General features: G+C 40.6%; 1 protein-coding gene across 1 annotated transcript; it reads left to right on the top strand.

Moving 5' to 3' along the window:
* Nucleotides 1-3,743: 3,743 nt before the first annotated feature.
* On the top strand, nucleotides 3,744-26,049 carry DHX32 (DEAH-box helicase 32 (putative)). Its single transcript, XM_039731462.1, has 11 exons — nucleotides 3,744-4,536; nucleotides 6,880-7,070; nucleotides 8,905-9,277; nucleotides 11,763-12,008; nucleotides 14,163-14,262; nucleotides 14,379-14,537; nucleotides 21,538-21,729; nucleotides 22,764-22,913; nucleotides 23,911-24,101; nucleotides 24,914-25,095; nucleotides 25,831-26,049. Exons 1-11 carry the CDS (start codon nucleotides 4,267-4,269, stop codon nucleotides 26,021-26,023), a joined length of 2,247 nt encoding a protein of 748 aa, XP_039587396.1. The 5' UTR covers nucleotides 3,744-4,266; the 3' UTR covers nucleotides 26,024-26,049.
* Nucleotides 26,050-26,237: the final 188 nt, after the last annotated feature.

The raw sequence follows: 26,237 nt of genomic DNA, 5'->3' as shown, positions 1-26,237 counted from the left end.
TCCAAATTTTAAATATTTTTTATTCTTTTCACAATGAGTTATCTTTATTTCTCCTTCCTCCTGCAGCTCTGGAAAGTGTTAACTCTCTACCACACATGAATATTGTACTTGTGAACTGAAAACACAAAGCTGGTCTTGCTTTTCTAAACAAGAGAATAGAAAACAGATTAAGATATCCCATTACATTAAGGAAAAAAAGAAAAAGCAAAACAATAAATTAGAATAAAATCTCATTCAGGCTTCCTGCGAGTTATCTTTATTTCTCCCTCCTCCTGCAGCTCTGGAAAGTGTTAACTCTCTACCACACATGAATATTGTACTTGTGAACTGAAAACACAAAGCTGGTCTTGCTTTTCTAAACAAGAGAATAGAAAGAGAATAGAAAACAGATTAAGATATCCCATTACATTAAGAAAAAAAAAAGCAAAATAATAAATTAGAATAAAATCTCATTTAGGCTTCCTATCATCTGTCTTAAGCTGTCTTGGTGTTTAAATTGTCCTAAAAGCCATTCTCTGAAACAGCTCAGGAAAAACTGTACTTGCAAAAGGCACACAGAGCTAGGAGTTTGCTTTTGATGCCATCATTGAAATGGAGAACAAAAGCCCAGATCTGCTGAGGGGCTGACAGTTTGTGGGTGCTGTCCTCACCCAGCTTTACAGCAGATAATGAGATAACCAATGGTTTTATTAAGCAAATGCTGGTGAGGAACACGGTAATGCACAAAGAAAACTTGGTTTGAGCTGTCTTTTGTTTCTGCTTATCAACACTCAGGGCATTCAGACAGTGCTCCACACCAAACCAGTCCATCCCAGTCCTGTCCTGGGGCTGACTGGGATTGAAGGTCCTGGAACAGTGCTCCACACCAAACCAGTCCATCCCAGTCCTGGGGCTGACTGGGATTGAAAGTCCTGGGACAACACCCAGCCAAGTATATTGGATAAACACACACAATTTCAGCTCAATTCTCATAGCATTTACATCCAGTACGTGGCAACCAGTGAGGTAAAATTACATATTTTTTTTTATATCCTGACTTGAAACACTTTGTTCTGCATCAATCCATCACTGGCTGTCAGTACTTTTAAGAGAAGTAACGCAAAATATTCTACCAGACAGCAGGACCTTAAGTGGGAATTAAAACACAGTAGAAGTGTGACACGTCTGTGCTGCTGGTGTCTCTCTCACTGGTGAAAATTCTGTGCTTTAGTTTTACACTTTGCTCAATAAACTGTAATTTAGTTACAGTATAAGCAAGGTTAAATGCTGCTGTCTGTAGGCCAAGAGAGAAGTAACAGAGTCTTCAAATGAGAGGGGTTTTTTCACATTTATTTGCTGTCTCTTGGCCAGGCACCAAGCTTTCATATTCATAGCAGCATAAAAAGCAACGAAAACAACAACAAGGACTCCTGCTGAGACTATTAAAGTGTCATTTTCAGCAGCAGGACTCCATAAATCACAGAGACAGCCTCACCTCAGGCTCTGCCCCTGCAGTCACTGCAGCTGCTTTGCTCACACAGGTGACTGGATCAGCTTTGTTATGTACAAGGAGGCCCCTGTCCCATTCCCTGTCCTGCTTTTGGCTCAGGAAACATCTTCCATGAGGGTTTCCTGTGCCAAAATGCAGCTCTCACCCAGCTTTCGTCCTTGCATGCTGCATGGTGATGATGGTGAGCTGCAGGTCCAGCTCCAGCCTGGGCTCACACCCCTGCAATCCAACAGGCTCAGATCATGGATAAACAGAGGCTCAGCAAGATAATCCAGTCCCAAGGAATAAACCCAGGTGCCTGGGCAGCTAAAACACATCCCTTGTTTGACCTCATCAAGAAAAACAAAGTTCAAACTGATTCCCAGCTCTGGATCTGAAGTGCAGGGAAGATATTGGGTCATGGATCAGCCACACAAAGAGAAAGAGGAAATATCAAAATACACCAGCACACATCTTTTGAGGGGGTTTGTATTAAAAGGCAGAATTATCAAAGCCTTCAGGATGAAAATAATCCAAGGTTAGGAGCAGCCCCTCCACTTGCATCTGCAAAGATGCTGCTCCCCATCCCAATGGAGGGATTTGGCATCCAAGAGTCTGGGCTGGAAAAGAGGATGGAAGGAGGAACTGCTCTTGACAGCATCTGCTGGTTCTCATTTAACAACAATAAACTGTAATTCTGATGTTAAAAGGCAGGATGTTTCACCTTCACATTTCACAGGCTTTATTCACTACATTATAAAGTATATTTAATCTAAACCTCTCAATTTTAACAATATTCTTGGGGTAAAAAAAAGAAGTGGCACCTTTAAATTCTGCTGAAATGGGGGAGGGAAAATGGGGAAGCAAGATCTCTGTAATGCCACTGATAGCACAGATCAAATTCTTTTAAATTACACACAGAAAATCCTCCTCCCTCAGAGGTTTAATAGCAAAGCTGCAAAGAGTAGCTGTGTATTAAGGAGTCTTTATTAAACATCCAGAATATGTTATGTGGTTACATGTTATTTATTCCTTTCCTAGAGTGCATTATCATGAGCACTTGCAAAACAATATATAATTTATATCAATAGCAAAATTGTCATTGATATCTTTGGAAGCAGCTTATACCCTAATTTACTAAAAGCACTCATCTGCAGAGAGTGTTTCTGTTATTCATTAGAATTAATTAAATCCTTCTGTGTTATGTTAAAGTACACATCTTGTAAGTCCTTGAAGGCCTGGCTGAAAAGAAAAATAAAGTTTTACAGGCCCTATTTTAGCAGAGATAAATAATGTCGATCAGTCAACAACCTGGTCTGTTAAAACATGATCAAGAAAGGAATATCAGTTTCAAAATATTTCATTTTCAAATAATAAAATGTTCTTCTTGATTTGGTAACATTTTAATCTGCTTTCTTGTACTGCACACACCAAAAAGGGAGAACAAAAAAATTGCTGTGGTATGACAATTCAAATTTGTTCAGTGAACCAGGAATATTGCTGTCCAGTTCTCAGTGTTTAGGAGATGAGCCTGTACTGCAAATGAGGAAATCAGAGTGCTATTGCTGCTAAATATGTGAAAAACAAGGAAAATGCAGAATAATAGCAATTCACATGTTTGCTTAATGACGTTTTAAGATTAATTTTACCCCCAAAATGTCCTTAATGTCATTTTAAGATGAATTTTACCAAAAAAAACCCTTTGTGGGATTGAACTTCCAATCCCCTCCTGACATTTCTGCCTTATTGAGTAATTTGGGGCCCATTTGGGAGAGGCAGAGATCTCAAAGGTAGGGAGTTTGCAACAACAAGCAGGGAGGGACGGAACAGAAAATGAGACAAACAGGGTGGATTAGAGGGATCCATGAAGGTCAGAGGAAAAGTGGAATCCAAATGCAGCAGAACGACCTAACTGAGCATGAAAACTGGACATTATCAGCATCCTGGTGATAACTGCTCTCTGGAGCTAAAATAAAAAGCGTTATTTCATATTTATCTTACAGTACAGCTCAGCCAAGATTAGGAAGCTATTTTGCTACTTTTGAGTCCTCAGAGTTGGAGTTACTTTACATCAATAATGTTTTTTCTTCCACCACCTTCCAAGGCCACTTCTGGTGCCCTTGAAGGATTAGAACTGGCATGACTCTGGGATTTTTTCATGTATTCAGTGTTTTTAACTGCAGCAAAAAAGCCTCCCAAGACCTCGGGGCTCATCCACAGAGCGCAATAAAAAGAGTTTTTGCCACTGTGACTCACTGGAGCCCTGCACAGAGCACAGAGGCAGAGCCCTGCCCGTTGCTGCAGCACCCAGGGGTGCAGCCTTTGTGCTGGGATTAGCTCCCACATGCCAGCCCTGCAATCACAGCCACAGCTCCAGAGCCTCCCCCACAGCCACAAAGGTCAGGCTCAGCTGCTCTGCCCAATTATTCCCCAGCCTGGACAAGAGAAAACACTGGGACTCACGGGCTGGACTCAATGCTGAACTGCAAAATCTGCTCAGCTTCTCTTTCTGGTTCCATTGCTGCCATTTGGAAGATTTTGGGTGATTTTTTTTTTTTTTTAATATACTTTCTCCAGTCTCACTAGTGTTGTTAAACCACCCAGAGCGGGACAAGCAGACCACAAAGGCAGCTGGACACTGAGCCTGGACTTTTAAACCCAAGAGCTGTGAAATACTAATCCTGGAGCGAGGAAAAATGGATTTACTCAGGTTTAGGGGGCCAAAATGATCAATCAGCACACAAAGAACTCCTTCCATCACTAATGCGCTTTTGCTGGGAATAATATATGTAAGAAAAATGGAGTTTTTAACCTTTTCTCCAGAGAACCACTGCTTTTCAGAACTACTCGACGGCAGCGACGGGGATGAAGAGGAAATTCTCGTCTGTGGAGAAGATTTAGAGCTTAATCCTTTTGATGGCTTGCCTTACTCCTCCCGTTATTATAGACTGATGAAAGAGAGAGAAGAGCTTCCAATATGGCAAGAAAAACGTACTTTCATGGAAAGTTTGCTTCATAATCAAATTGTGATTGTGTCAGGAGATGCTAAGACTGGCAAGAGCTCCCAGGTCAGTACAACAGATGTGGTTGGGGTTTTTTAATGTATTTTTAGAACATTTAATAAGGTATGAATTTCACAGTCACTGTAACTACTGTAATCCAAGTATTAAGGCCAGAAAGGGAAAGTGAAATACAGAAGGTGAATAAAGATTAATGCAGTCATGTACAGATGTAAAATATATTAAATATTTTAATAACTTTCTTCAAACACTCAAAAAAATTCAAAGTTACTTTGTGTTTTGCTTCTGGCTAACGCTGTATCAGGAAAGAAATACAGGGATTTGTCATAAGATAAAGTGACAAAACATTCCCAGGGAATGAAGGATTGAAATCAGCAAGGCTGATTCTCAGGGAGAATTAATGTGCTTTCCTCCTCTTCAGCCAGGAGCAAATGTTTTCTCCAACAGCACAAAATTACTTTACAAAACTCATGCTAAAAGAAACCACTGAAGCCACAATCTCAGCTGAGTCTAAGCACACAAGTATCAGTCAGGACTATGAAATTCTGCTTTACCAATATATAACAACCCAGCTCTGATGTCACAGTGAGCAGAAAAGAATTTTCAAGTAAGTGCTACTGTTGTTTATGACTGGGATCAGGAGAAAAAATTTCTTGCAGGTAGAGCTGCAGGATAATTACTGTTACAGGGCATCTCATATATCCTACAGACTTCAATGCTGGACACTTCTAGAGATCACATTTCAAACTAGAGACATCACACTTCACCCTGAAAATTCCGATGTTCCCATAAAAATGATTCACTCGCGAATAATTTTTGAAGTGCCAAGTTTTTACCCCTTGTTATTGCCTGCAATTTACACACAAAAAACTTGTGTAATAGTAAACAACTTGCCAAGAAATGTTAGCTTTTAAATTGTCCTTTAAAAAGGCAAAATTTATTGAACATTCAATAAGATGTAGCACCAATTGCTGGTTGGTTTTTAAACATTTCTAGAAATGCATATAACTATACAGAAATAAATTATATGTGGCTGATGCACCTAGGTTTAGATGTTGATTAAATTAAGGATTTGAAACCTGATACATCCATTAAAATAATATTTATTTTGCAATTTTAATTTCTTAAAACATCATGGATATTCTCCAGTGTTGATGTTATGTAAATGTCCAAATTAAGGAGCTGCTGTGTGAGTTCCTGGAGCAGTTCAGTTTCAGTGATGTGTTTGTAGAGTAATTAACCCAAAATTACAGATATTGGCCATGGCATTTGTCAGTTTGAAATCCTGGGATATGTTTTCCATGGATATGATCCAGCAGGAGCGGGTTAGCTACTGAGCCAGCCCTGAACACAACTGTACTGACCTCACTGTCATGCCTCAGGTTTAGCTTTTCTATTTTTCAGGTTCTGAGCTGCTTTAGTGTGTGGGGCTGGGTTCACATCAGGGGATGGTGAGCTCTGTGCACAGAGCAGGGAGACAAAACAATTCCTGCTCCAGCTGGGCACCAAGGACAAATGATCCCAATCTCAGCCCAGGAGCACAAAGCCCGTGGGCTGCAGAGAGAAAAACAAGCAGGATGGGACTGCAGGGGCTGCAGTGGGATTGGACACTGAACTGCAATGTGCACATGGAGCAGAGCTGAGCCCAGGGAGAGACCTCGTGACATGTTGTCCATTTTGTGGCCACTTTGGGTTGTGCTGCTCAAGGTGGATCTATTGAGGACTCTTAACAAATCCCTACTTTATTCTTTAACTCTCTTTAGTCTCTGTTCTAGGTCAGCTGTAGAGGGAGATAAGGTCACCCCTGAGTCTCCTTTTCTCCAGGCTGAGCACCCCCAGCTCCCTCAGCCGTTCCTCTTTACAAAACATGACAGGGAAAAAATTAAATTCATTAAGTATCGGTGATATTTTGCCCGATATCTGGGAAGAATGACGCATCTGACTCCATTGATTCAGAAGGCTACTTAGTTATATTATTACACTATATTATACTATATTATTCTATGTTATATCACACTATATTACACTACATTTAAACTGAAACTGCACAAGCACTCAACTGAACAAAATCTTGTGACTGTCTCCTGACTGACAGTCTGGACACGCGCTTGGCCCTGACAGGCCAAGGAAACAAAACACCACCACTCTGGGTAAACAATCTCCACATTACATTCTCCACTGGCACAACACAGGCGCAGCAAGTGAGACAAGAATCGTTTTGATCATTCTTTCCCCCGCTTCTCTCTGGTTCAGAGGAAGCGAATCCCACAATTAAGCGCTTTTGCCCACACGGCCTCGCTCAGCTCACAGCTGTGACCTGCTCGCGGTCTCCGGAGGCGCAGAGCTTGCGGATCCCGTGCAGCCCTCAGGGATGCCGTGGTGTCCCCGCAGGTCCCGCAGTGGTGTGCGGAGCACTGCCTGGCCCCGCGGGCCCGCGGAGCCGTGGTGTGCACGCAGGTGCTGCGCCAGGCCGCCGTGGCGCTGGCCCTGCGCGCGGCCGACCAGATGGACCTCAGCGTGGGCCACGAGGTGGGCTACTGCGTGCCCTTCGAGAGCTGCTGCACGCCGGACACCATCCTCAGGTTGGTGCCTTTCGGGACGAGAGGAGGCTGGGGGAGTTGGCAGCTGGCAGTGCTCAGATCTTGCTTTGGAAAGTTGTAGACTATTTTTAAATCACGGTGCGCTGAGGGAGAAGGGACCCCACAGGGATCACCAGTTCAGTTCCAAGCCCTGCACAGCCACCCCAAAAATTCCACCCTGGGCATCCCTGGAGTGTTGTCCAAACTCCTGGAGCTCTGGCAGCCTCAGGGCCGTGCCCATTCCCAGCACCCTCTGGGGAAGAATCTTTCCCTAAAATCCATCCTAAACCCCCTGGCCCAGCTCCAGCCATTCCCTCAGTCCCGACACCACAGAGCACAGATCAGAGCCTGCCCCACTTCTCCCTTCACATGGAACTTTCAGACTGCAATGAGCTCTCTGCTCTCTTCTGCAGAGATTTTGTGATTAATCAATAAGCACTAAAAGGTTTGAAGGTGGCATTCTGGGATAAATTATAGCAGAGATTTAAGTGGGCACAGTTACTGTCCATGCAAAACTCCATTAAGTACCTCAGTAACCTCTTTTTCTTTTCCTCTACTTTTTTTTTTTTTCTATTTTCCAGTACAGGAGTGTTCATTACCAGGAGAGAACAGAGGATAATTTTTCCCAAAGTAAAGTTAAAATTCAAAAACAATCAAAAATGTGGGCAGAAGAGGGTATATCCAGCAACAAGAGGAAAATAGCATTCAGGGGGATTTTTGGGAGATAAGAAATGCTCTTAATGTAGCAAGTACAGGCAAGTGACAGCAGGAACACAGAGATTCAGCTTTTGAGCCTCCCAGAAAGTTATGAGAGTTATTTTCTTTGGTTCCTTAATATGGGAGGCACAAAGTATCATATCTAGACCACAAGCTTTTTTCTCAGTCACCAGTTTCCAGTGGAGAAGAGGATACTCACCACTTCTGAAAGTCCATTCTCACTGCTCTTCCTCTCACCTGTCCTTTCTCTGTCTGTGGAGAAATCCTTAAACCTCATCCTGCAGCAGAACTTCCTGCAGCTGCTCCTGGTGAGAGGGAGATGAATCCCTCCCTCTCACACATCAAAACCTGCTTCAAGAATTCCAAGTCCTGATGAGCAGCACAACAAAAATAATATCCTTTTAAAAAACTGTCATCAGAAGGGATAGAAGTGAGGAAGGCCTTATGGTATAAATTAATTGCTCATCTTGGTTCTAGCTCTGACTCAAGTACACCTTCTTTTCCTCATCCAAATGGATTTGTTCCTAGATCAGGAATTGTTTATGGCATGTGATGGAGGATGAACAGACGATTTCAGGGCAGGAGGATTTCTGCTTTTGCCTGGAGCATCCTTTCCACCACTGTGTCTCTGTGTCATTGACTCACATCAGGTTTGTAGCTGCTAAAGGAAGGATTTAAACATGTAACTGAGACTAAAAATACTCCCTGTTCTGTTCTTCTAAAGTTCTTCTAAACCTTCTGATATTTACATTTTTGTAATGGAGTTTCTCATGCACTTTTCATGTAAATAATGATTGTTTTGCATTCCTTTCTAGAGGAAGAGATAATTGATGGACTGTTAGTTTGACCAGTGTGGTTAGAGAGGCAGCAAATTCATCCTCCAATCCATGGTCACTTTTAAATTTCTATAAATATCAAGATCCAGAAATGAATGTGCCTTCTTTTGCCTTAGACATCTCAGCATGTGAGTGTCGTTCATTTCGAGTCGTATTGCGACACTGTTCTTATCAAATCTTTTGTGTAGGAACAGAAAGAACCAAGCTGCCCCCAAGACACTGAATTACTTTCTTACAGTAATAGTCCAAGAAACCTGGTAGAGTTTTGTGTGTCTGTGTTGCAGGTACTGCACAGATGAGATGCTCCAGAGGGAAATGATGTCCACGCCCCTCCTGAACTCCTACAGCGTCATCGTCTTGGACGACGTGCACGAAAGGACTGTGGCCACAGATGCCCTGCTTGGCCTTCTGAAGGAGGTCTTGGCAGCCAGAGCAGAGCTGAGGCTGGTGCTCCTGACTGCCCCCCACATGTGCAGCACCCTGCAGGGGTTCTGTGGCGATGTGCCCGTGCTGCGCGTGCGGGGCAGGCACCGCGCCCAGGCCGTGTTCTCCTGCAGCGCCCACGGGGAGCCCTTCCTGCCCGCCCTCAGGCTGCTCCTGGAGATCCACCACACCAGGGAGAAGGGGCACATTGTCGTCTTCCTGGCATCTGAGCAAGTGAGTTGTTGAACCGATGCCTTAAGTTTTAGCTTTCGTGTTTTCCAGATTCTGTACTGCATTGGGAAATAACTCTGAACTTCATATAAAGTGTTTTAGCAAGTTCTCCTCACAGTTCAGTCACACAAAACAATGCTTTTCCAGGCCCAGAAAGTGCAAACAACATCAAATTGGGGAGAGCAATCTGAGAGGATGAGACTTCATAGCCTGGAGCTGTAATTGGACAATTAATCCCAATATGAAAATGGACCAAAACTTATAAAAGTGTGAGAACTTGTGACATGCCATCCATCTTGAGTCCACCTACATTAAAAATAGAATCAATATAGTCTCCTATATTTTAGCAAAAATACTGCACAAAAAAACTTGGATTAAACCCCTGGCTGTCCATTCCAGTCAGATATTCTGAAAGCAACAACATTTCAATATTAATTCCAGTATAAAATGGACCAAAGTTTTAAAAATGTGAAAACTCGCGACTCGGGGTCCATCTTGGGTGTAGCCTTGGCCAGGCTCTTGTACTGCCCAAGGTGTATCCTGTGAAGGCCTTTTAACAAATCCCTGCTTTATTCCTTTAATTCTGTCTAGCCTCTGTCCTAGGTAGCCCCTCTAGGAATCAAACCTGTTGTCTTTTTGAATTTAATCAGTAAAAGCGTGTCTTTATCTGATCTGACATATAAATACCTTGCTGTCAATAACTAAGACAGCAGATGTGCCACCAGGTTTTATAACTTCAGAGTTTTCCTTCAAAGAAGTCATGGCATACATCACACTATGTTTTGTACACATAAAATATCTATATAACACATAAATACTGTGCAGAAAATATATATATTTTCCATAGGCTTAAAGAAAGGCCACCATGCTTTTGTGCTATGCAAAAAGCTGTAAAAGTGCACACAGGGGCACAGGCCACAAGGGCAGGGATTTAATAACCTGTCCTGGCATTGGGCATCCCACAGTTTGTGTTATCCCTGTTGGGTGGGGATGGACACACGGACACAGCTCCAGCCTCCATCAATGCCCTACAGCACAGGGGTGTTTTTACCTTCAACCTCCCAAGGAGATTTTTCTATCTGGATTCTTCTTCCCAACCATTTTTGTGCACAGCAGCAGGAGGAAAATGTCACTCCAGAGGTGTGACAGAAAATCCAGGAATCTGCACAGGCTTGGCCATTCTAAATAGTGACACCTTTGGATCTCTGTAGACAGCAGTGGTTCCCTAAATTCACTGCACCAGTAGGTCCTTCATAGCTGTCAAAGTAATCTGACAATCAAAGAAATATTTCAGTATTTGTGATTACTATTATTATTACTATTATTATTTTCCTGATAATGATCCCCAATCTTCCACTGTGTGTCATTAAATCTGCTTTAGAACAACAAACTCCCCAGGAAAGAATGACTTTTCACAAGCAAAGATAATTTACCACAAACTACTCAGGTAGTTTTGTTGCTTTTCCTTTTTTTAAAAGGAGGATGGATATGAAACACTTTTAATAATGTAAATAATCAGCTTTAAACCATATAGACACCAATTTTACAAATGATAAAGTAATGAATTCTCTGTGTTAGACCCCATGTTTACAGTAGATAATGTCAGAAAAAACACACTCTGTTTCCATTTCAAAAGGTTGGGAAGAAAGTTTTATGTCTGCTTAAAAGGGTTTTTTTGACAGGTAAATTCCCCACAAAACTAGAATAAGAATTTCTTTCTTGCCCAGAAAGATCACTCATTTTTCTCTCTCACAATGAACAGAACACTCATTACAAACCAGAACATGCCATGAATTCTTGTTTAACTGTGATTTAAAGTTTCATATTGGTAATGGTTCACTGTTCCCAAGCACTCAACTGTCTTTTAAACTAAACAAAAATATGAATTAACCAAGAACAGCAGGATTTATGAGCTGCCCTGCTGCCAGCCTTGCTATTAGATGTCACTCTTGTATCTTTATAACAATTTTTATGGAGCACTTTCAACCTATAACTGCTGGAAATGTGGTGTCACTCTCAAAGAGAAACTCAGTCTGGCTTTTCAATTTTGCAAAACCTTTGCTAATAAAAATGCTTTTAAAAAAATTCCCTTTCAGACTGAGGAAGGCCATGAATTATTTTTGTATGCCTTTCAAAAAATCGTGCAGAACATAAATGGTTTCTTATTAACCCCCCTAACAACAAAACACTGAAACAACAACAAAAGCTTTTACAATTCATATCCAATCTCTGGATCTGTGAACTATTTTAAAGGTGATGTTCCATCAATGCAAGTTAGGGACATTTTATTGACTTTATTAAATCGTTATAGAGTTTATTAATCATTGGGGGAAAAAATTCAAACCCTTACAATAACTGCATCTTCTCAAATATAATAATTAAGGGAAAGTAGGGAGGTTTCTGCATATTTTGATCATTTTATGTGTTGCAATTGGACTAAGAATATAACAATTTTGTAAGGAAAAAAATTTATTTCTCTTGATTGCAGGAAATTGAAAAAGCTTATCAGATGATCAGGCAGGAACAACCCAATTTAAACCCTGACCTTGGAGAACTCATCCCCATCCCTTTGTACCCCACAAAACAAGACCTGACTCCCAAACTAATTCAAAACAAGCAGAAATGCTACCAAAAATACAGGAGGAAAGTGCTACTCACCACCAGCTCTGGAGAACCTCTGATCTGGACTAAAAACGTGGCTTTTGTCATCGATGTTGGTGTGGAGAGAAGAAAGGTCAGTGAAGGGAACCAGAAGCACTTTGGCCAAAATAAACTCTGCCAAAGGGCTTTTTCAGGGCAGGGAGAGGGAATTGTGCAGCTCAGATGAATGCAAATGGTTTCTAGAGGATCATGTGGTTTTCTCTTCTTTCACAGCACAGGTTGTATGATATTTTTAACATGCAAATTAGTAGCATTTAAACCATTTTCATGGACATCTCATTCCTCCAGTTACTTCCCAAATTCAATCAGAAATTGGATTTTTGACGTTTCTAAAGCCAGATGAACACTTCCAGTTGTAAGTGCCACTCATTTGGGCACCAAACCCATGGCAGATTGTTTGCAAAACAAATCTCACCTGAGTTCTGGCCTATCAGTCATGAATGTCCAGTATTCTGTACATAAAGCAGAATAAAGTCACTTCTTAGGCACTTATTGGCAGATCTCCTGGTTTAGGAGATTATTCTCATCCCTTTTTTAATGACTTAGCAATTGCCCACACAGGGAATCTCTATTTTTTCAAAGTGCTTGTGCTCCTCCTGGCCATGTGCTCCCATCCAAATGCTGTAATTTATCTAATTGCATTAGAAATAATTAGATAAATTAATTAAATAAATTTATTTATTTAATTAATACTTAACCTTTTCTGTTCATTTTAAGTTTGGCCTCATTTCTTGTTTTCCACCCTGGGAAGGATTAGTGCAGCTGCAAAAAAAATAAAAAATCTCGTTTGTATTATTTCTACTAAACTGATTTCCTAAGGGATGAGTAACTGTGTAGGAACATGAACTGGAGAGCTGCACTACTACAGGTTTTGCAACTGTCCTGGTGAAAATAAAAATTCCAGTAACAGGCAAAAGAAAAGTAGTACATTTCCCTTCTATAATACAAGGTGGAATAACCAAAATTGGAGTTAAGAGTTCCTAACATGTTGGAGCAGGGATCATTAATCCTGATTGGCCTTGCAAGTATTTCAGGGAAGAGCTTGTGAACTACAGTAGCTTTCATCTGCATTGCAAAAATCTGTCATTTTAAAAGGTTTTTAACTGGGAATTATGAACTAACTCAGTCTCAAGGCAAGTTTTAAAACAGTAAAAAAGTTACAGTTTTGTGTGCAAGGAAGAAGAGCCCAAAAGCAGTTTTCAATTAGACCATGCTTATTTCCTAAATTTATTCCTACAACTGCAGTTTTCTTGGATGGCAGAAATGAATTTCACTGCCTTGGTAACCTGAAGCCCAAAGTACAATTCAACAAATTGCAAATGTTGGGAATTTAAAATACAAATCAATGGGAACAAATCAGATCCAACAGTCCTGATGTCTGTCAAATCACCTCTATCAGTGATGCAATTTTTACCTTTAATTCAATATTTTGTTTACTCCTGTGATATTCCCTCCTCACAGTTCAAATTCCCATTCAGCCAAAGTCAGCTGAGCACAGAGGGAACAGGAAAAGTTCAGTGCAGAGCAAAATCCCACCTGAGCCTTGCAACTGGGATAAATCAGCAATTCACCTGCAGGAAAAGAAATTTGTGCCCTGCACTGAAGGATATTTTGTTTTTTTAATTTTTTTTTTTTTCAATCTGCTTAAAGCAGCTAGAGCTGACTCAGAAGGCAGGAATAGAGAGCTGCCTTATCCTGGCAGGTTTATATCTTGCTGGACACCCCAGGATTGTGACCAGAGCAGGGAGTGAATCAGCACCTCAGCTTAATCCAAATAAAGCATAATGAAGATATAAAGAAACTATAAAACATGGCATCATATAACTTTAATGCAGCCCTCATCTCCTGTAATTTCAGTATTAAGACAAAAATCTGGAGTTAGGGAGCAAAATGCTGTCAGAAAAGGTTGGGATTCTGTCACTGCAAGAAATAAATAATATTTTCTGATGTTTTTCCTGATGATACCATTTTCTGCTTCAGTAAGGTACATTTCTTCAGGGGAAAAAAAAAGACATTTATCTCAGAGTACACTTAGAGTGACTGCAAAACATCTGTCAGTTTGTCAGGGTGCCGAGTGCTCTCCTTCCCGAGCTGCTGAAACAAAAAGAAATGAAAACTGTTACTACCTTTCCTGTAAAATGACCTAGAGAGAAATTCAGTACAGACCATTCATATTTTTGCAGCCCTTGTGTACTTGTCTGATGCTTGGTGTCTCTTTCATTTAAAGGTGTACAATCCTAGAATCAGAGCAGACTCTGTTCTAACCCAGCCTATCAGCCAAAGTCAAGCAGAGGTGCATAAACAAATTCTGGGCATGTCTCCATCAGGTAGAAATATTAGCTCAAAATTTAAATCCATTAGCTCAAATTAATTAATACAATCAATGTGGCAACGTGAGGAGGAAGCATTTTAAAAAAGGTAATTTTCCTGAATTTTCTTCCAGGGAAAATCTTTTGCTTGTATCCTGAAGAATTTACATACAAGGAAATGAAGCCAGAAATTCCAGCTAAAGTTCAGGAATCCAAACTCACCAGCTTGGTGCTGTTCCTGAAGAGGATGGACATAGCAGGCTTTGCACACTGTGACTTCATCAGCAGCCCAGGTAAGGGCATGCACCAATTTCTCATATTTTTATCACTATTTTAGAAGCTCTTTCCGGGCTATTTTTACCCTGTCACTCACAGGATTGTTTTTTATTTAAGAACTTGTAATAATATCACCCTTTTCCCACTTACCTGCTACAGCCATTCTCAGCTCAATAATGCTTAGAAAAAAGACCATAAAGTATCTGGATGAAATTGGAATGCTAAAAAGAAAAATCAATATTGCAAGTATCTCCTCATCTAGGTTACATATTGTTTTCCTGTAACCCACAAAGAAAATTTGTGCCCTGTTGTACAAGGTATTGTACAGATATCCAATGAAATATATTCCTTTAATCAAAAGTTTACAAGCCAAATAAACCACTGTTGTTACCTGGGGGATGTGTGTGGAGGAAATGAGCTTCCTCCTTATCCTCCAGCATCTCCCAGCTCAAATTTACAATGGGCCATTCCTTAAGGACAATATTCCTTATAAAATAAACCCAAATACACTTTCAATACTAGGCAGGGAAGACACTGAATTTTGAGGTAAGAGAATGAAGGAAGTTGCCTTTTTTTTTTTCCCCGACTTCATAATTTAGGGTTTTTTCTATAGAAGGATATTTTCCTCTGTTGTGGCTTATCACAAAACCCAAGTGCCACTGCAGGTTCTGCAACCCATTAAAGTGAGGGAAATAGCCCTGATTTCAGTAGTTTGGGGATTGCTGGCTTCATTCTTGAAAATTTTCCAGTGCAAACAGGAAAATTTCTTATATTTTTCTTATTTTCTTATATTTTGTGCCCTTTCTTGTGCACATACACAAAATTGGAATGATCTATGTGTTCACTGTAATTAATCAGTAATAAAGTGTTAATTTACACTGTTGGATGTTGCAATAGATAGTTAAATGGAATTTTAAAGAAAATTTTTTTCTACTTTTCCCTGGTGTGTCTGTTTAGCAGAAACATGCCTAAAAGAAATAGGAAAAAACATGACGAGGCTGATGGTAATTAATTCAAAAGCAATGAGAATTGGAGTATTTTGGCCTTGTGTCACCTCCTGTGCTGAACCCACAAAATCTGCATGGAAAATGCTTCTGGAATAGTTTGCTCCCATTCAAATTTAAAATATATTTTGCTACTAAAAAAAATATGCTAAAACATATTAATGTTCTTCCTAGACATGAAGAAAGTTGGTCTTGAACTGTAAAAGGAATTAGCAAAATTATGTGAGGGAAAGCATTTGGCATTTTTGGATTTAAAGGGGACAGCATTCAGAGAGAGTGAAATGCTAGAGGCACATAAGGGTTTCACAGATGCAGGAATTCTAAGTTTTGTCTGTATTTTTGGATAATTCAGCTGAAGAAAGCATTGTCCTGATGTGTGAAAAATTGTGAAGGTATTTGATGAGTGAAGGAATTGGCTTTACTTGGATGGACATCACATAAGACAAAGCTTTTGCTGACTAGATCAAGAGTGTCAAGTGCAGGTACTGAACAGTTTTAGAAATTACTAAATTATTGTCCACTAAACTGCCTGAACAAAGAAAAAAAATCCCAAAAACTGCCTGAACAAAGGCAAAATCCCACAAACACTGCAGGGGTGCTCTGAAAGGAGAGGAGAAAGTCTGCACAACTTCCTTGGCTGCTTCCTGCCTTGCACAGTTAAATATTTGAGACACAGCTTTGATGATGCAGCACAGCTCTTCCTCTAACCAGGACACATCACACATTGGCTTTCTTTCCACTTTGGAGCAGGCAGTGAACTTTTTTCCTACCAGCACTTGGATTGATCCCTACAGAATCCTCCAAAGATGAGAGCAAAGCTCCCCCAGTCAGAACAAAGTTTGAAGTGCCTGCTGTGAAATTCTCTGAAAGAAACTGGAGAACCCAAGGGAGAAATGTGTCAGTTCTTGTGTTGGACCAGCTCACAGAACTCAAAACACATCAGGATTTCAGGCACACAAACCCAAGGATGGTTTGGGCTGGAAGGGACCTAAGAGATCACCCAGTTCCATCCCTGCCATGGGTTTGACTGTTCCATGGCTCTTCACTTCTCTGGAGCCGAGTTCCCTTGGAGTAAAAGAAGTAAAAGCATTGCAGCATTCCCTGTGTGCCACAGGCTTCCTCTGCTCTGTTTCTGTCCAAGAAACATTCTCACCTTATCTTTGCAGCTTTGCAAACACAGGGAGGCTTTAGGGATTCTAAGAGGTGGTGGAGTCACAATCCCTGAATATGTTTCAAACAAGTCTGAGTGTGGCACTGGGTGCCAGGGTTTAGTTGAGGTGTTGGGGCTGGGTTGGACTTGATGATCTTGAAGGTCTCTTCCAACCCAGTGATTCTGTGAATTCTAGGTGAATTTCTCCTTAAAAAAATTCAAATTTTCACTGAGATGACAGAGTAAGACATGGGCATGAACTGGTGAACAAACAAATCAGGAGGACACTGGAATTCATAGCAATAAATACTTCTCAATATGTTTCCTGCACATAGAGAACGTGCAGCAGATAAGATAAAAAATACATCAGTAAAACATTTTATTTCTGCTCAGCAACAATGAGCACAAGGGATTTTTTTTTTTTGTCTGCTGCTCTTTGAGGAGAAATAAAAGCCTGGATTAGGTCTGACTCATTACTGCATTATGAAAGCAACAAACATGTCAGGCTTACAGCTGCTGCATTTAATTCATGCCATAATCGAGAGCAGCAAATGCAGCAGATCTCATTCTCCTTTCTGGAATTCATGAGCCAGAGGAAAATGAACCTGGCACTGCAGCTCCAAGGTGCATTAGAGGGATTCCTGTGCCCCTGGAACAGGGGTGGGTTTACATCCTGATCAGTTAATCAGATAGATCTTTGCTGGGGTTTATAATGGGACAAAAGAATTCCAGTCCCACAGATTGCAGCAACGTTGAGTACTTTTGTAAATCACTGGAAAATCCTTATATAAGCTAAGTGAATCATTAGAAAGATGAAACCATGTAAAATTTCTCTGTGGGATCAAGGGGAAAGCATTTGCAGATTCTGCATTAATTCAGAATTTCCCTAAACAATTTTCAGATTAAAGGCTATGTTGATGGTCATGACCGTGACATTTGAGACCTATGCTTTCACAAACCCCTGGAGAATATATTTCCAGAAATCCAGAATAATTTTATACAATAACATAGTATAAATTTATACAATTTCAAACTGTTTCAGAAAAATAAATTGTTGGCATATTTTCACTGGAGACTGGCAAAGACAGAAACTCAATGCACCATGTAAGCTCTGCTCAACAGAGATCACTTCAGGGCAGATTTATTATCTTAAATTTACTTGTTAATTCTTTGATGTTTGAGGTTTTGGATTTCATCAATTAAATGATGTGTGCAGACATTATTCAGTATATTCTGTCAGGACAGGGCAGGTCAGGCTCTGTCCTGGTTGTCCCTGCTGGCAGAAAACACAGCAGGGACCATCACCAGCCAGACTGGAGGAGTGATGAAGCAGCGTGAGGGGGAATAGAAATACTGCAAAGTATGAGTTTGGGGAAGCAATTTCTTCTGATCAACTATCATTTCAAAATAATAGTTATAACTGGTGGCTTCAGAGCAAAACAGACACATAAAAAATCCTGACTCAGAAGGTACAGGGGGGAAAAGAGAATCAGGACAGAGAAACTTGTGCTTGCAGAAGAAAAATCTTTGCATAATTTGAGGAAAACTTGGCATAGACACCTCCATCTTTTCAGGATGTCCAAGAAGCAGGGTTAGAAACCAGGAATGGCAAACACCATTCCCCAGGACTGCTCTCCCTGCAGTAATTAATTTGGCAGTTCTTTCTGCTGTTCAGCCCAACAGAACCTGCAAAACCTGTGGTGTGCCAGGCAGAGCATCAGCTCCTTAAAGACAACATTCCTTCACCTGACATCCATGGCAGCTCTAACTTTTTAAGTTATTCCTCTGGAAGGAAAAGATCTATCAGAAAAAGGTATTTTACAGCCTCAGCATTTGCAGAGTAGAAGACCAGAACACAGGAGGTGTTGATCTCCAGAGAAGCACAAGAGAGTAATTAAATGGACTATTAAAAATCACAAAATTTAAATTTCATTCCTATCTCTAATATCCACTTATTACAGAACTTTGACCAAATCCCTAAATCACTTGCTTCTTAATGCAACAAGAATTCTTTGGAATTTATTTGCTCACACGCTGAGCATTTCAGCCATCTGGGATGTGGTGCTGAAGACTACAGGTGTAGCTGCATTTAGAGACAGAATTTACTCTGTTCACATCAAAGTTACAGAAATGTGAAACCAGGAATATAATTTTAAGTGGCTTGAAACTCTCAGATAAACTATTGCAGTGCTAACAATAACATTGAGTTATATACCTGCTTTACTAAGCCTAAGAAGGATCAAAAGCAGGATCTGTATTTACATAGAACTGGTCAGATTTCCTGAAATGAGTCCAGAGCAACCCAGTCTTGAGCAGCCAAAGAACACAGAGCAGGGGAAGAAAATATCAGATTAGGAAATACCTTTTAAAATTCCAGGGATGTGACAGCTTCTTGTTGAAAGCACAGGACACATCTTGAGAGGCTTTTAGAGCTTTGCTGCTGTCAAAGCAGCAGTGGAAGCACAAATCCTCGTGGTTCACACCTCAAGGCAGCAGTGGCTGCTGCTGGCAGGAAGCCCTAAAAAAACCTGGTGTTTTATTTTTGCTTTTTTACTGTTCCTTCACCTGCTCTAATCCACCTTTACTGTCTTGTCCTTTCTAGAGCAATAAAACTCCAGGAATCTTTTTTTTTTTCTTTTTTTTTTCCAGAACACTCATAGCAAGACAAGGGAAGTAATTTGTGCTTATAAATCTCAAGGCAACTAACTCTAGGGCATAAAAATGCAAATTACTGATGCCATCAGGGGGTTGAAATTGGCTGCCATATAACCATGTATTTTGTGAGCTCTAGCAACAAACTGCTTTGTTGAATTCTGGAAAATAGCTTTCCATGATCTCCTAGTAATTACTGCACATCTGAGTGACCCTTTTACTCTCCCTGTACTTTCAATCTTTCAATCACTGATTTTTATTTCCTGTCACTGACTCATATTCATCATCAGCTGCTACTTCTCATTTCTTTAAAACTCCTCATTATTTTCTTCTCAGATGTTTCAATTTTGCAAGGGCTCATCGTTTATCCCACTAAACCCCACATTTTTGTAATAAATGTCCTCTCTGGATAGAATTGTGCAGGCAGAGGGAAGAACTCTGAGACTGAGATGAAGCAGGTCCACAGTTTCAAAGGAATTTACAGGTTCCTGAGAGAATTTGTCTGAAAACTGGGTGTTCTAAACTTAACCAAGGTCACATTAGCAGATTGAGAGATTCTGGAAAAGCTCATGTAAGGGGAATTAATAAACCATTTTCCCCCATCAGACATAACAGAATGAGGTTAAAAGCAACAGGTGCTTATTTGCTTCCCATTTTACTTTTTCCTTGACTATAAGTGGTTAATTCCAGAGAGATGGCAATAAACAATCCACTATCAATGAAATCAAAACCTGATCTCAAGATTTTCTTGCAGAATGTGTGGGGAAAGTGTGGCTAAATGTGACCTAGCAGCTAATTACAGCCTTTTAGTCTTGGTGATGCCATACACATTCCCACTCTTAATGAATGCAAGAAATTATTTCTAGTCACCTACTAATGAAGATCCAAGTGCAAATCCACCCCCTGCCTGTGTGGGCAGCTGTGCTTGTGGTCTGGATATTTTATTTAGGGATTTTTTCCCCATTAATATACAGACTGACAGCAGCTGACAAATGGCCAGTGCAGTTTCCCAGGGCTGGGGATGAGGCCAAGTCCTGCTGCAGTGGAATTTCTGCCACCAGCTTCAAATTTAACTTGTTATCCATAAAACTGAGAAAATATCAACCAGATCCTTAGGCTGGAGTAAGGAGAAAGTTGCTGCACTGGCTGGAGAGCAGTTGTGAATGTAATGAAAGATATTGACCATTCCATATAACCTGGAACAGAAATCTACCTTGGAAAAGAGCTGGGAGGAAAGAACCTTAAAGAACCTTCACGCTTCAGGAGTTCCCAAATTTCCACCCATGTTTTCCATGCCCTGGAAACAATTTTTTGGAGTGTAGGCCTGACGACTTCAACTTGAGGTTCCCTCTCTCGACCAAATAAAGCTCTTCTGTGCTTGTTTGACCTCCTTTTATCACCATCAGATTCCTACAGACTTGCTCAATTCCTAATTTTAAGTGCTGATTTGCTTAATCCTGTTCTCTCAGGACATTTTCTTATATTCCCTCATTATTTTTGCTGCTTCACTGTTCTCACTTCTACCTTACAACCTTGGAGGTTGTAAGGAAGTTATAACCCACACTAAGGGAAAAGTGAACATTGAGTTTTGTGGGGTGAGAAAGTACAGCCAATTGCTAGGGAGACATTTTCTTTTACTACATTCCCATTTTTCTTCTGATATTATGAGAATCTATGTAAAAAAAGTAGAATAATTTAAAAGGCAACCAAGAAAACTCCAAATACCTGCAAGAATAACAGTTATAACTTCTGTAAATATCCAAATATCTCCTCTGGTTAACAAAGACCTTGCCTAGACCTGCATCTCAGCAGCCCTCATATGTGACCGCCCCTCTTAAAAAAGAATGAACATAAAAAACCCACAAAAAAGAACCTGCCAATAATGAGAACCAAACTGAAAACTGCCAATAATGGAAGCAGTTTTGACAGTCTAAGGTTATTAAGGATTGTGTCTGGGCTTTTGACGAAAAGTGTTCTGACATTAAAAGTATCAGCAAAGTGATTTGTAACTCTGTAATTGTTATATTCTGTCTGCCACATTCTTTCTCCAGAATTTTCTCAGCCTTCCATTCATCCATTACTTTTTGTTCTTAATCACTGTCAGATAAAAGAAGTGTCATTTTCCCACAGCTGAAATATTATAATGAGAGTTCAGACATTCATTCCTGTGTACCACTCTCAAGAACTGGAATTCTCTTCCCTTTTCCTTAGCTCCTGAAAGCCTGATGCAGGCTTTGGAAGACCTGGATTATCTGGCAGCGCTGGACAACGATGGAAACCTCTCTGAATTTGGGATTATTATGTCAGAATTCCCCCTGGACCCTCAGCTGTCCAAGTCACTGCTGGCTTCGTGTGAATTTGAGTGTGTGGATGAGATGCTCACCATTGCAGCCATGGTCACAGGTACTCCTGGATCAGCTCTCACTGCAGGCCTCGTGCCACCTGCCCAAGCCAGACTCCTTCCAAATCTATCCACAAAAGCAAATTTTTGTTATTCTTATCCTGCTTATCTCAAGTAAATGAATACATTTGGCTGTTCAAATCTTAACTGTAAGGATACAAGGAAAGCTAAGCAAATAATTCCCACAGAGAATTCAATTTCCAGGACTCAGCTGCTCGTTACCTTCCTCTCTTTTGTCAGAAACATCCCTTCAAAATGAAACTTTCCTATTTTAATCTACATTTGTGACAGATCAGTGCAGCAAAATAAAGGAAGTTCTAATTATAAAACATTGAACTGTTTACCTACAAAGAATTACTTTGTGGTCTTGTCTCTCTACTTCAAATATTTTATAAAATTGACATAACCTTGGAGTCTTGGGCAGCAAACACATGAACCACAGGATATCAAGCTGCATGAGTTGTTCTCCTTGTGGGACAACTTTTCATGCCCAAACTGGGTTGATTTTTAACTTGTGATAGTTTTTCTAAACTACATATAACAAATGTAAATGATTGAGCATAGGCACAATTCAATTTTAGAAAAGCTCAACCATCTCAAAAGATACAAAAGTAAAATGTACTGGAAAGCACAAATTTCAACATAGAGGGGAAAATTAAGGCATTAAATCAAAAGATGTCTTTTTATAATAAAGAAACCATTTGTTGGATTCTGGCTAAATTAGGTTGTGACATTAGGAAGCTTTTTTGGCATCAGTCTGGGAGAAAGCTGCTCTTTTGTGTTTGCAACACACATTAATTACACAACAGACCAAACCCTTCAGTGTCTGTGGGAGTTTCTGTTTTTCTGATTCTCACAGAACAAGACTGGAAGGACACCCACAAAATAAACCCTTAGTGAATGCAGCAGGTTCAGTTCTTCAGCACTGACCCAATACTGGGGGTTAAACACAACTGAGGAAGGAAAAACCCAAAAATACCAGTGGGGTTTTGTGCATGCACCTTGTGTTTTCACCACTGGCCTGGTTTTTCCTCAGCTCCCAGCTGCTTCCTGCACGCCCCTCCTGGCACAGAGGAGATCGCTCGGAGCCGCTGGCGCCGCTTCTCCCACCCGGCAGGAGATCACTTCACCCTCATCAACGTCTTCAACGCCTTCAAGGCAGCCACTGCCAGCCCCACACACCCAGGCAAGTGTGCCCGAGCCAAAACAAGCACACTGGGACCAGTGTGGAAAAAAAAACAAACCCAAAACTTGGATGATCCTTTCTAAAATTGCTGATATGTGGGGAGAAACCTATGGGAGTAGCTAATGCTGATGAATATTAACTTACTAATTAATTAAAAATGTCATAGGAGAGCATCTCTTACCCAACAAGGATCCATAACCACTATTCCAACTGTCCTTTGAAGTGACACTGTGCAAAACCAGAATGATGGTCCCTCCTGTAGAAGCACAAAATCCAAGTTTAGGATGAACAAAAGCTGTTGAGGAGGGCCTCAATTTCCCCAACAGCCCAACACACAGCTAAAATCTTGTAAACTGAATGGGACAGCTGTGAACTGAAAGGAAAATTTAACAGACAAATGGAAAATAGTAACATCCACATTTGCAGGAACACAGATAAAAGCCAGGAGACTGCAGAGCAGCAGAAACTCTTCACTGCATTCTCCCCTGCTCAAGCATCCTGCTCCAGTTCATTTAGCCCGAGTCCAGTGCTCAGACAGCAGAGGGAAAAATTTGCACACACTGAGTAAAAATTTGAGGCAGGGAAGCAGGATTGTCTCCTGTTCAGCCATGTGGAATGCTGAAGGGAGCTCCAGGAGAACCAGTCCTTTACCAGAGTGCAGCATCAGCACCAGCACTACAGGAGTGATTTCAACTCTATATCCTGGCATAAATCCACAAGGCCTGAAAAATAGAATTGCTACTCATTCTCTGGGAAGCTTTCCTCATAACTGAGCAAAGAAGGGATTAGATTCAGGAAGAAATAGCTGCAATTCTAAAAAACTGACGATATCAAACATTGCCCACTAATTTTGTGAGCTGAGCCTAAGCTGTCTGTAGGGCTCATTACCAGAATTTTGCACATCATCTGCAGCAGTGCAAGAGCACTTACTCCACAGAGCAGCACCTCTGCACAGTGAGATTCTGCTGTAAGCCAAAACATTGTTTTTCCCCCACAGGCCTCAGCAGTGAGCAATGGTGCCGTGATTATTTCCTGAGCTGCTCTGCTCTGAGCATGGCAGAGATGATCAGAGCCGAGCTGGTGGAGATCATGAAGCGCATTGAACTTCCCCTCTCAGAACCACACTTCGGATCAGAAGCAAATCTACTAAGCATTAAGAAAGCTCTTTTATCTGGTTACTTCATGCATGTAAGGAAATACACTGTGGTTTCATCTTCCTGCACTGTTAAATTATGTAGAATGCTTTCAGAAAACTTAAGTTCATTAGTGAAGTCTCTTGATTAACATAAAAGCCTTTTTTTTCCCAGTGTATCAAACACTTCTTCCCATTTGAGGCTTTTCTCTGGGGTTCATCTCTCACTGCATGGAGTTCACACTCTCCACAGCAAGAAAAAAACTGCCAATATGCCTTTCACTCAAAGAACTCTTACACCTCAAAAAACCTCTTGAAATTGCAATATTCTCTCAGGAATTATCCCCTTTTTGAAGGTGAAAATTGCCTGGAAATAGAGAAATGACTTGGATATATTTAGGTGTGCATAACAGACAGCTTGCCTCATCTCAGGAAGGCACTCGAAGTGTAATTGTAAATGTAAACTAGATTGATTTATTCCCACTTGAGTCTCACTTCACATCCCTGTGCACTGCCTCCACACAAAAATTACCTCTCCCAACTGCACATTTCATGGCCTGACACATTGTATTTAAAAGTCTGTGAAAAGTATATGTGCTGAAGAATACTTGTTTTATGTTTTCACACAGACCTGAAAAGCCAAACTCAGATACTTCTGTACTTATTTGTTGCAGCTTCCTTTCAAATACACAGATCAACATTTTCTTCAAGTCTCATTTCATGGTATTCACTCCCAAGCTTTCCCACAGCAAACTTGGGAAGAGGTTCCAGTTGAAAGTATCTGAAGGGAAGTTCAATTTCTGGTTTAAATCTAAAAGGCACTGATCAATTAAATAATGGGTAACTCTCCACATTGTTTGTTTTTTAGATTGCTCGTGACGTGGATGGCTCAGGGAACTATTTAATGTTAACACACAAACAAGTGGCCCAGCTCCACCCCTTCTCATCCTATTGCAACACCAGGAGGATTCCAGAGTGGGTTTTGTTCCACGAGTTCAGCATCTCAGAGGGCAATTCCATCAGAGTCGTCTCGGAGATCTCCCCCCATCTGTAAGTGAACTGGGATGCAACTGCTCCTTCACTCCTAAAGCCACAAAATCACCACTTTGAGAGGATAAAAAAATTAAAAGGGAATATCTGTGATCTCATGCCCTCACTATTCTCAGTAGTTGCCACTGTAACTGTAATTAATTGAAAAAGCCCACATTATGAGCTGCAGAAGTTTCTTACAAGGTAAAATATATAGAAAAAAATGCAAACAGAGTTAACAGAGCAGTGTATTCACACGTGAATCCAGCTGGAAAGGTCTTTGTTCCCTGAAAACCTATTTTCCAGCAAATCCTTTTCTCAACATATTTTCTGTACCCAGCCAGCTGAATCATGGACTCTTTATGGATTCAGAGAGAGACCAGAGTCCTCCTTCTGCAAAAATCTCTTTACACAAAGAATATACATTTCACTCTCCAATCTATTTCCCATGTTTATAGGAGAGCTTTTATCATAATGTTATGGAACCACTCTGCTCTAAAGCAGGGAAATTCCCATTTAAAGCAACCTGCAGCACTGGGAACTGCATTGCAGCTCAAGTGCAGGCTGAGGATTTTCAGTGCCAGGCTACTGAAAGCACAAACTCTTATTAGATCTTGCAGAGAATCTTGGATTCTTGCAGAGTTTTGGGATGAAAAATCAACTTTGTAGCTTCTTTTAGATATGCCTGGAAACAATTGTTCAAATATTTGAAAATCCAATAAAAATGAATAATGTTTTGTGTGATTTCCTCCCCAGATTTGCAGAGCTGGTACCTCAGTATTATTTCAGCAATCTTCCTCCAAGTGAAAGCAAGGATATTCTGCAGGAAGTGATCAATCACTTGGCACCTGTTTCAGCCACAAAGGAGGAACAGAAAACTGCCAGTGACAGCAAAGAAAATGAGGAATTTCCCCAAACTCCCCCTGAGCAGAGATGTGTTATTCAGTGAATGTAAACTGAACCATCACATACTGGACAACAATAAATAAAAGCAATATATCCAAAACACATCCCCACCTTAACCTATGTAATTATTTCAAACTTTTGACATAAATATATTTAAAAGCAGAAACGAGGAAAAAGCACTTTTCTCAACAAAAGGAGTTGCATGCATTGTTTTGGAACAAAACCACGTGATTTAGTTTTGGTTAAAAACACATTGG

This window comes from Passer montanus, unplaced genomic scaffold (assembly GCF_014805655.1).
Source record: "Passer montanus isolate IOZ18808 unplaced genomic scaffold, ASM1480565v1 scaffold77, whole genome shotgun sequence".
In the NCBI taxonomy this organism is placed as follows: domain Eukaryota; kingdom Metazoa; phylum Chordata; class Aves; order Passeriformes; family Passeridae; genus Passer; species Passer montanus.
Note: the sequence above shows the minus strand (reverse complement) of the source record. Positions and strands in the feature narration are given on the sequence as shown.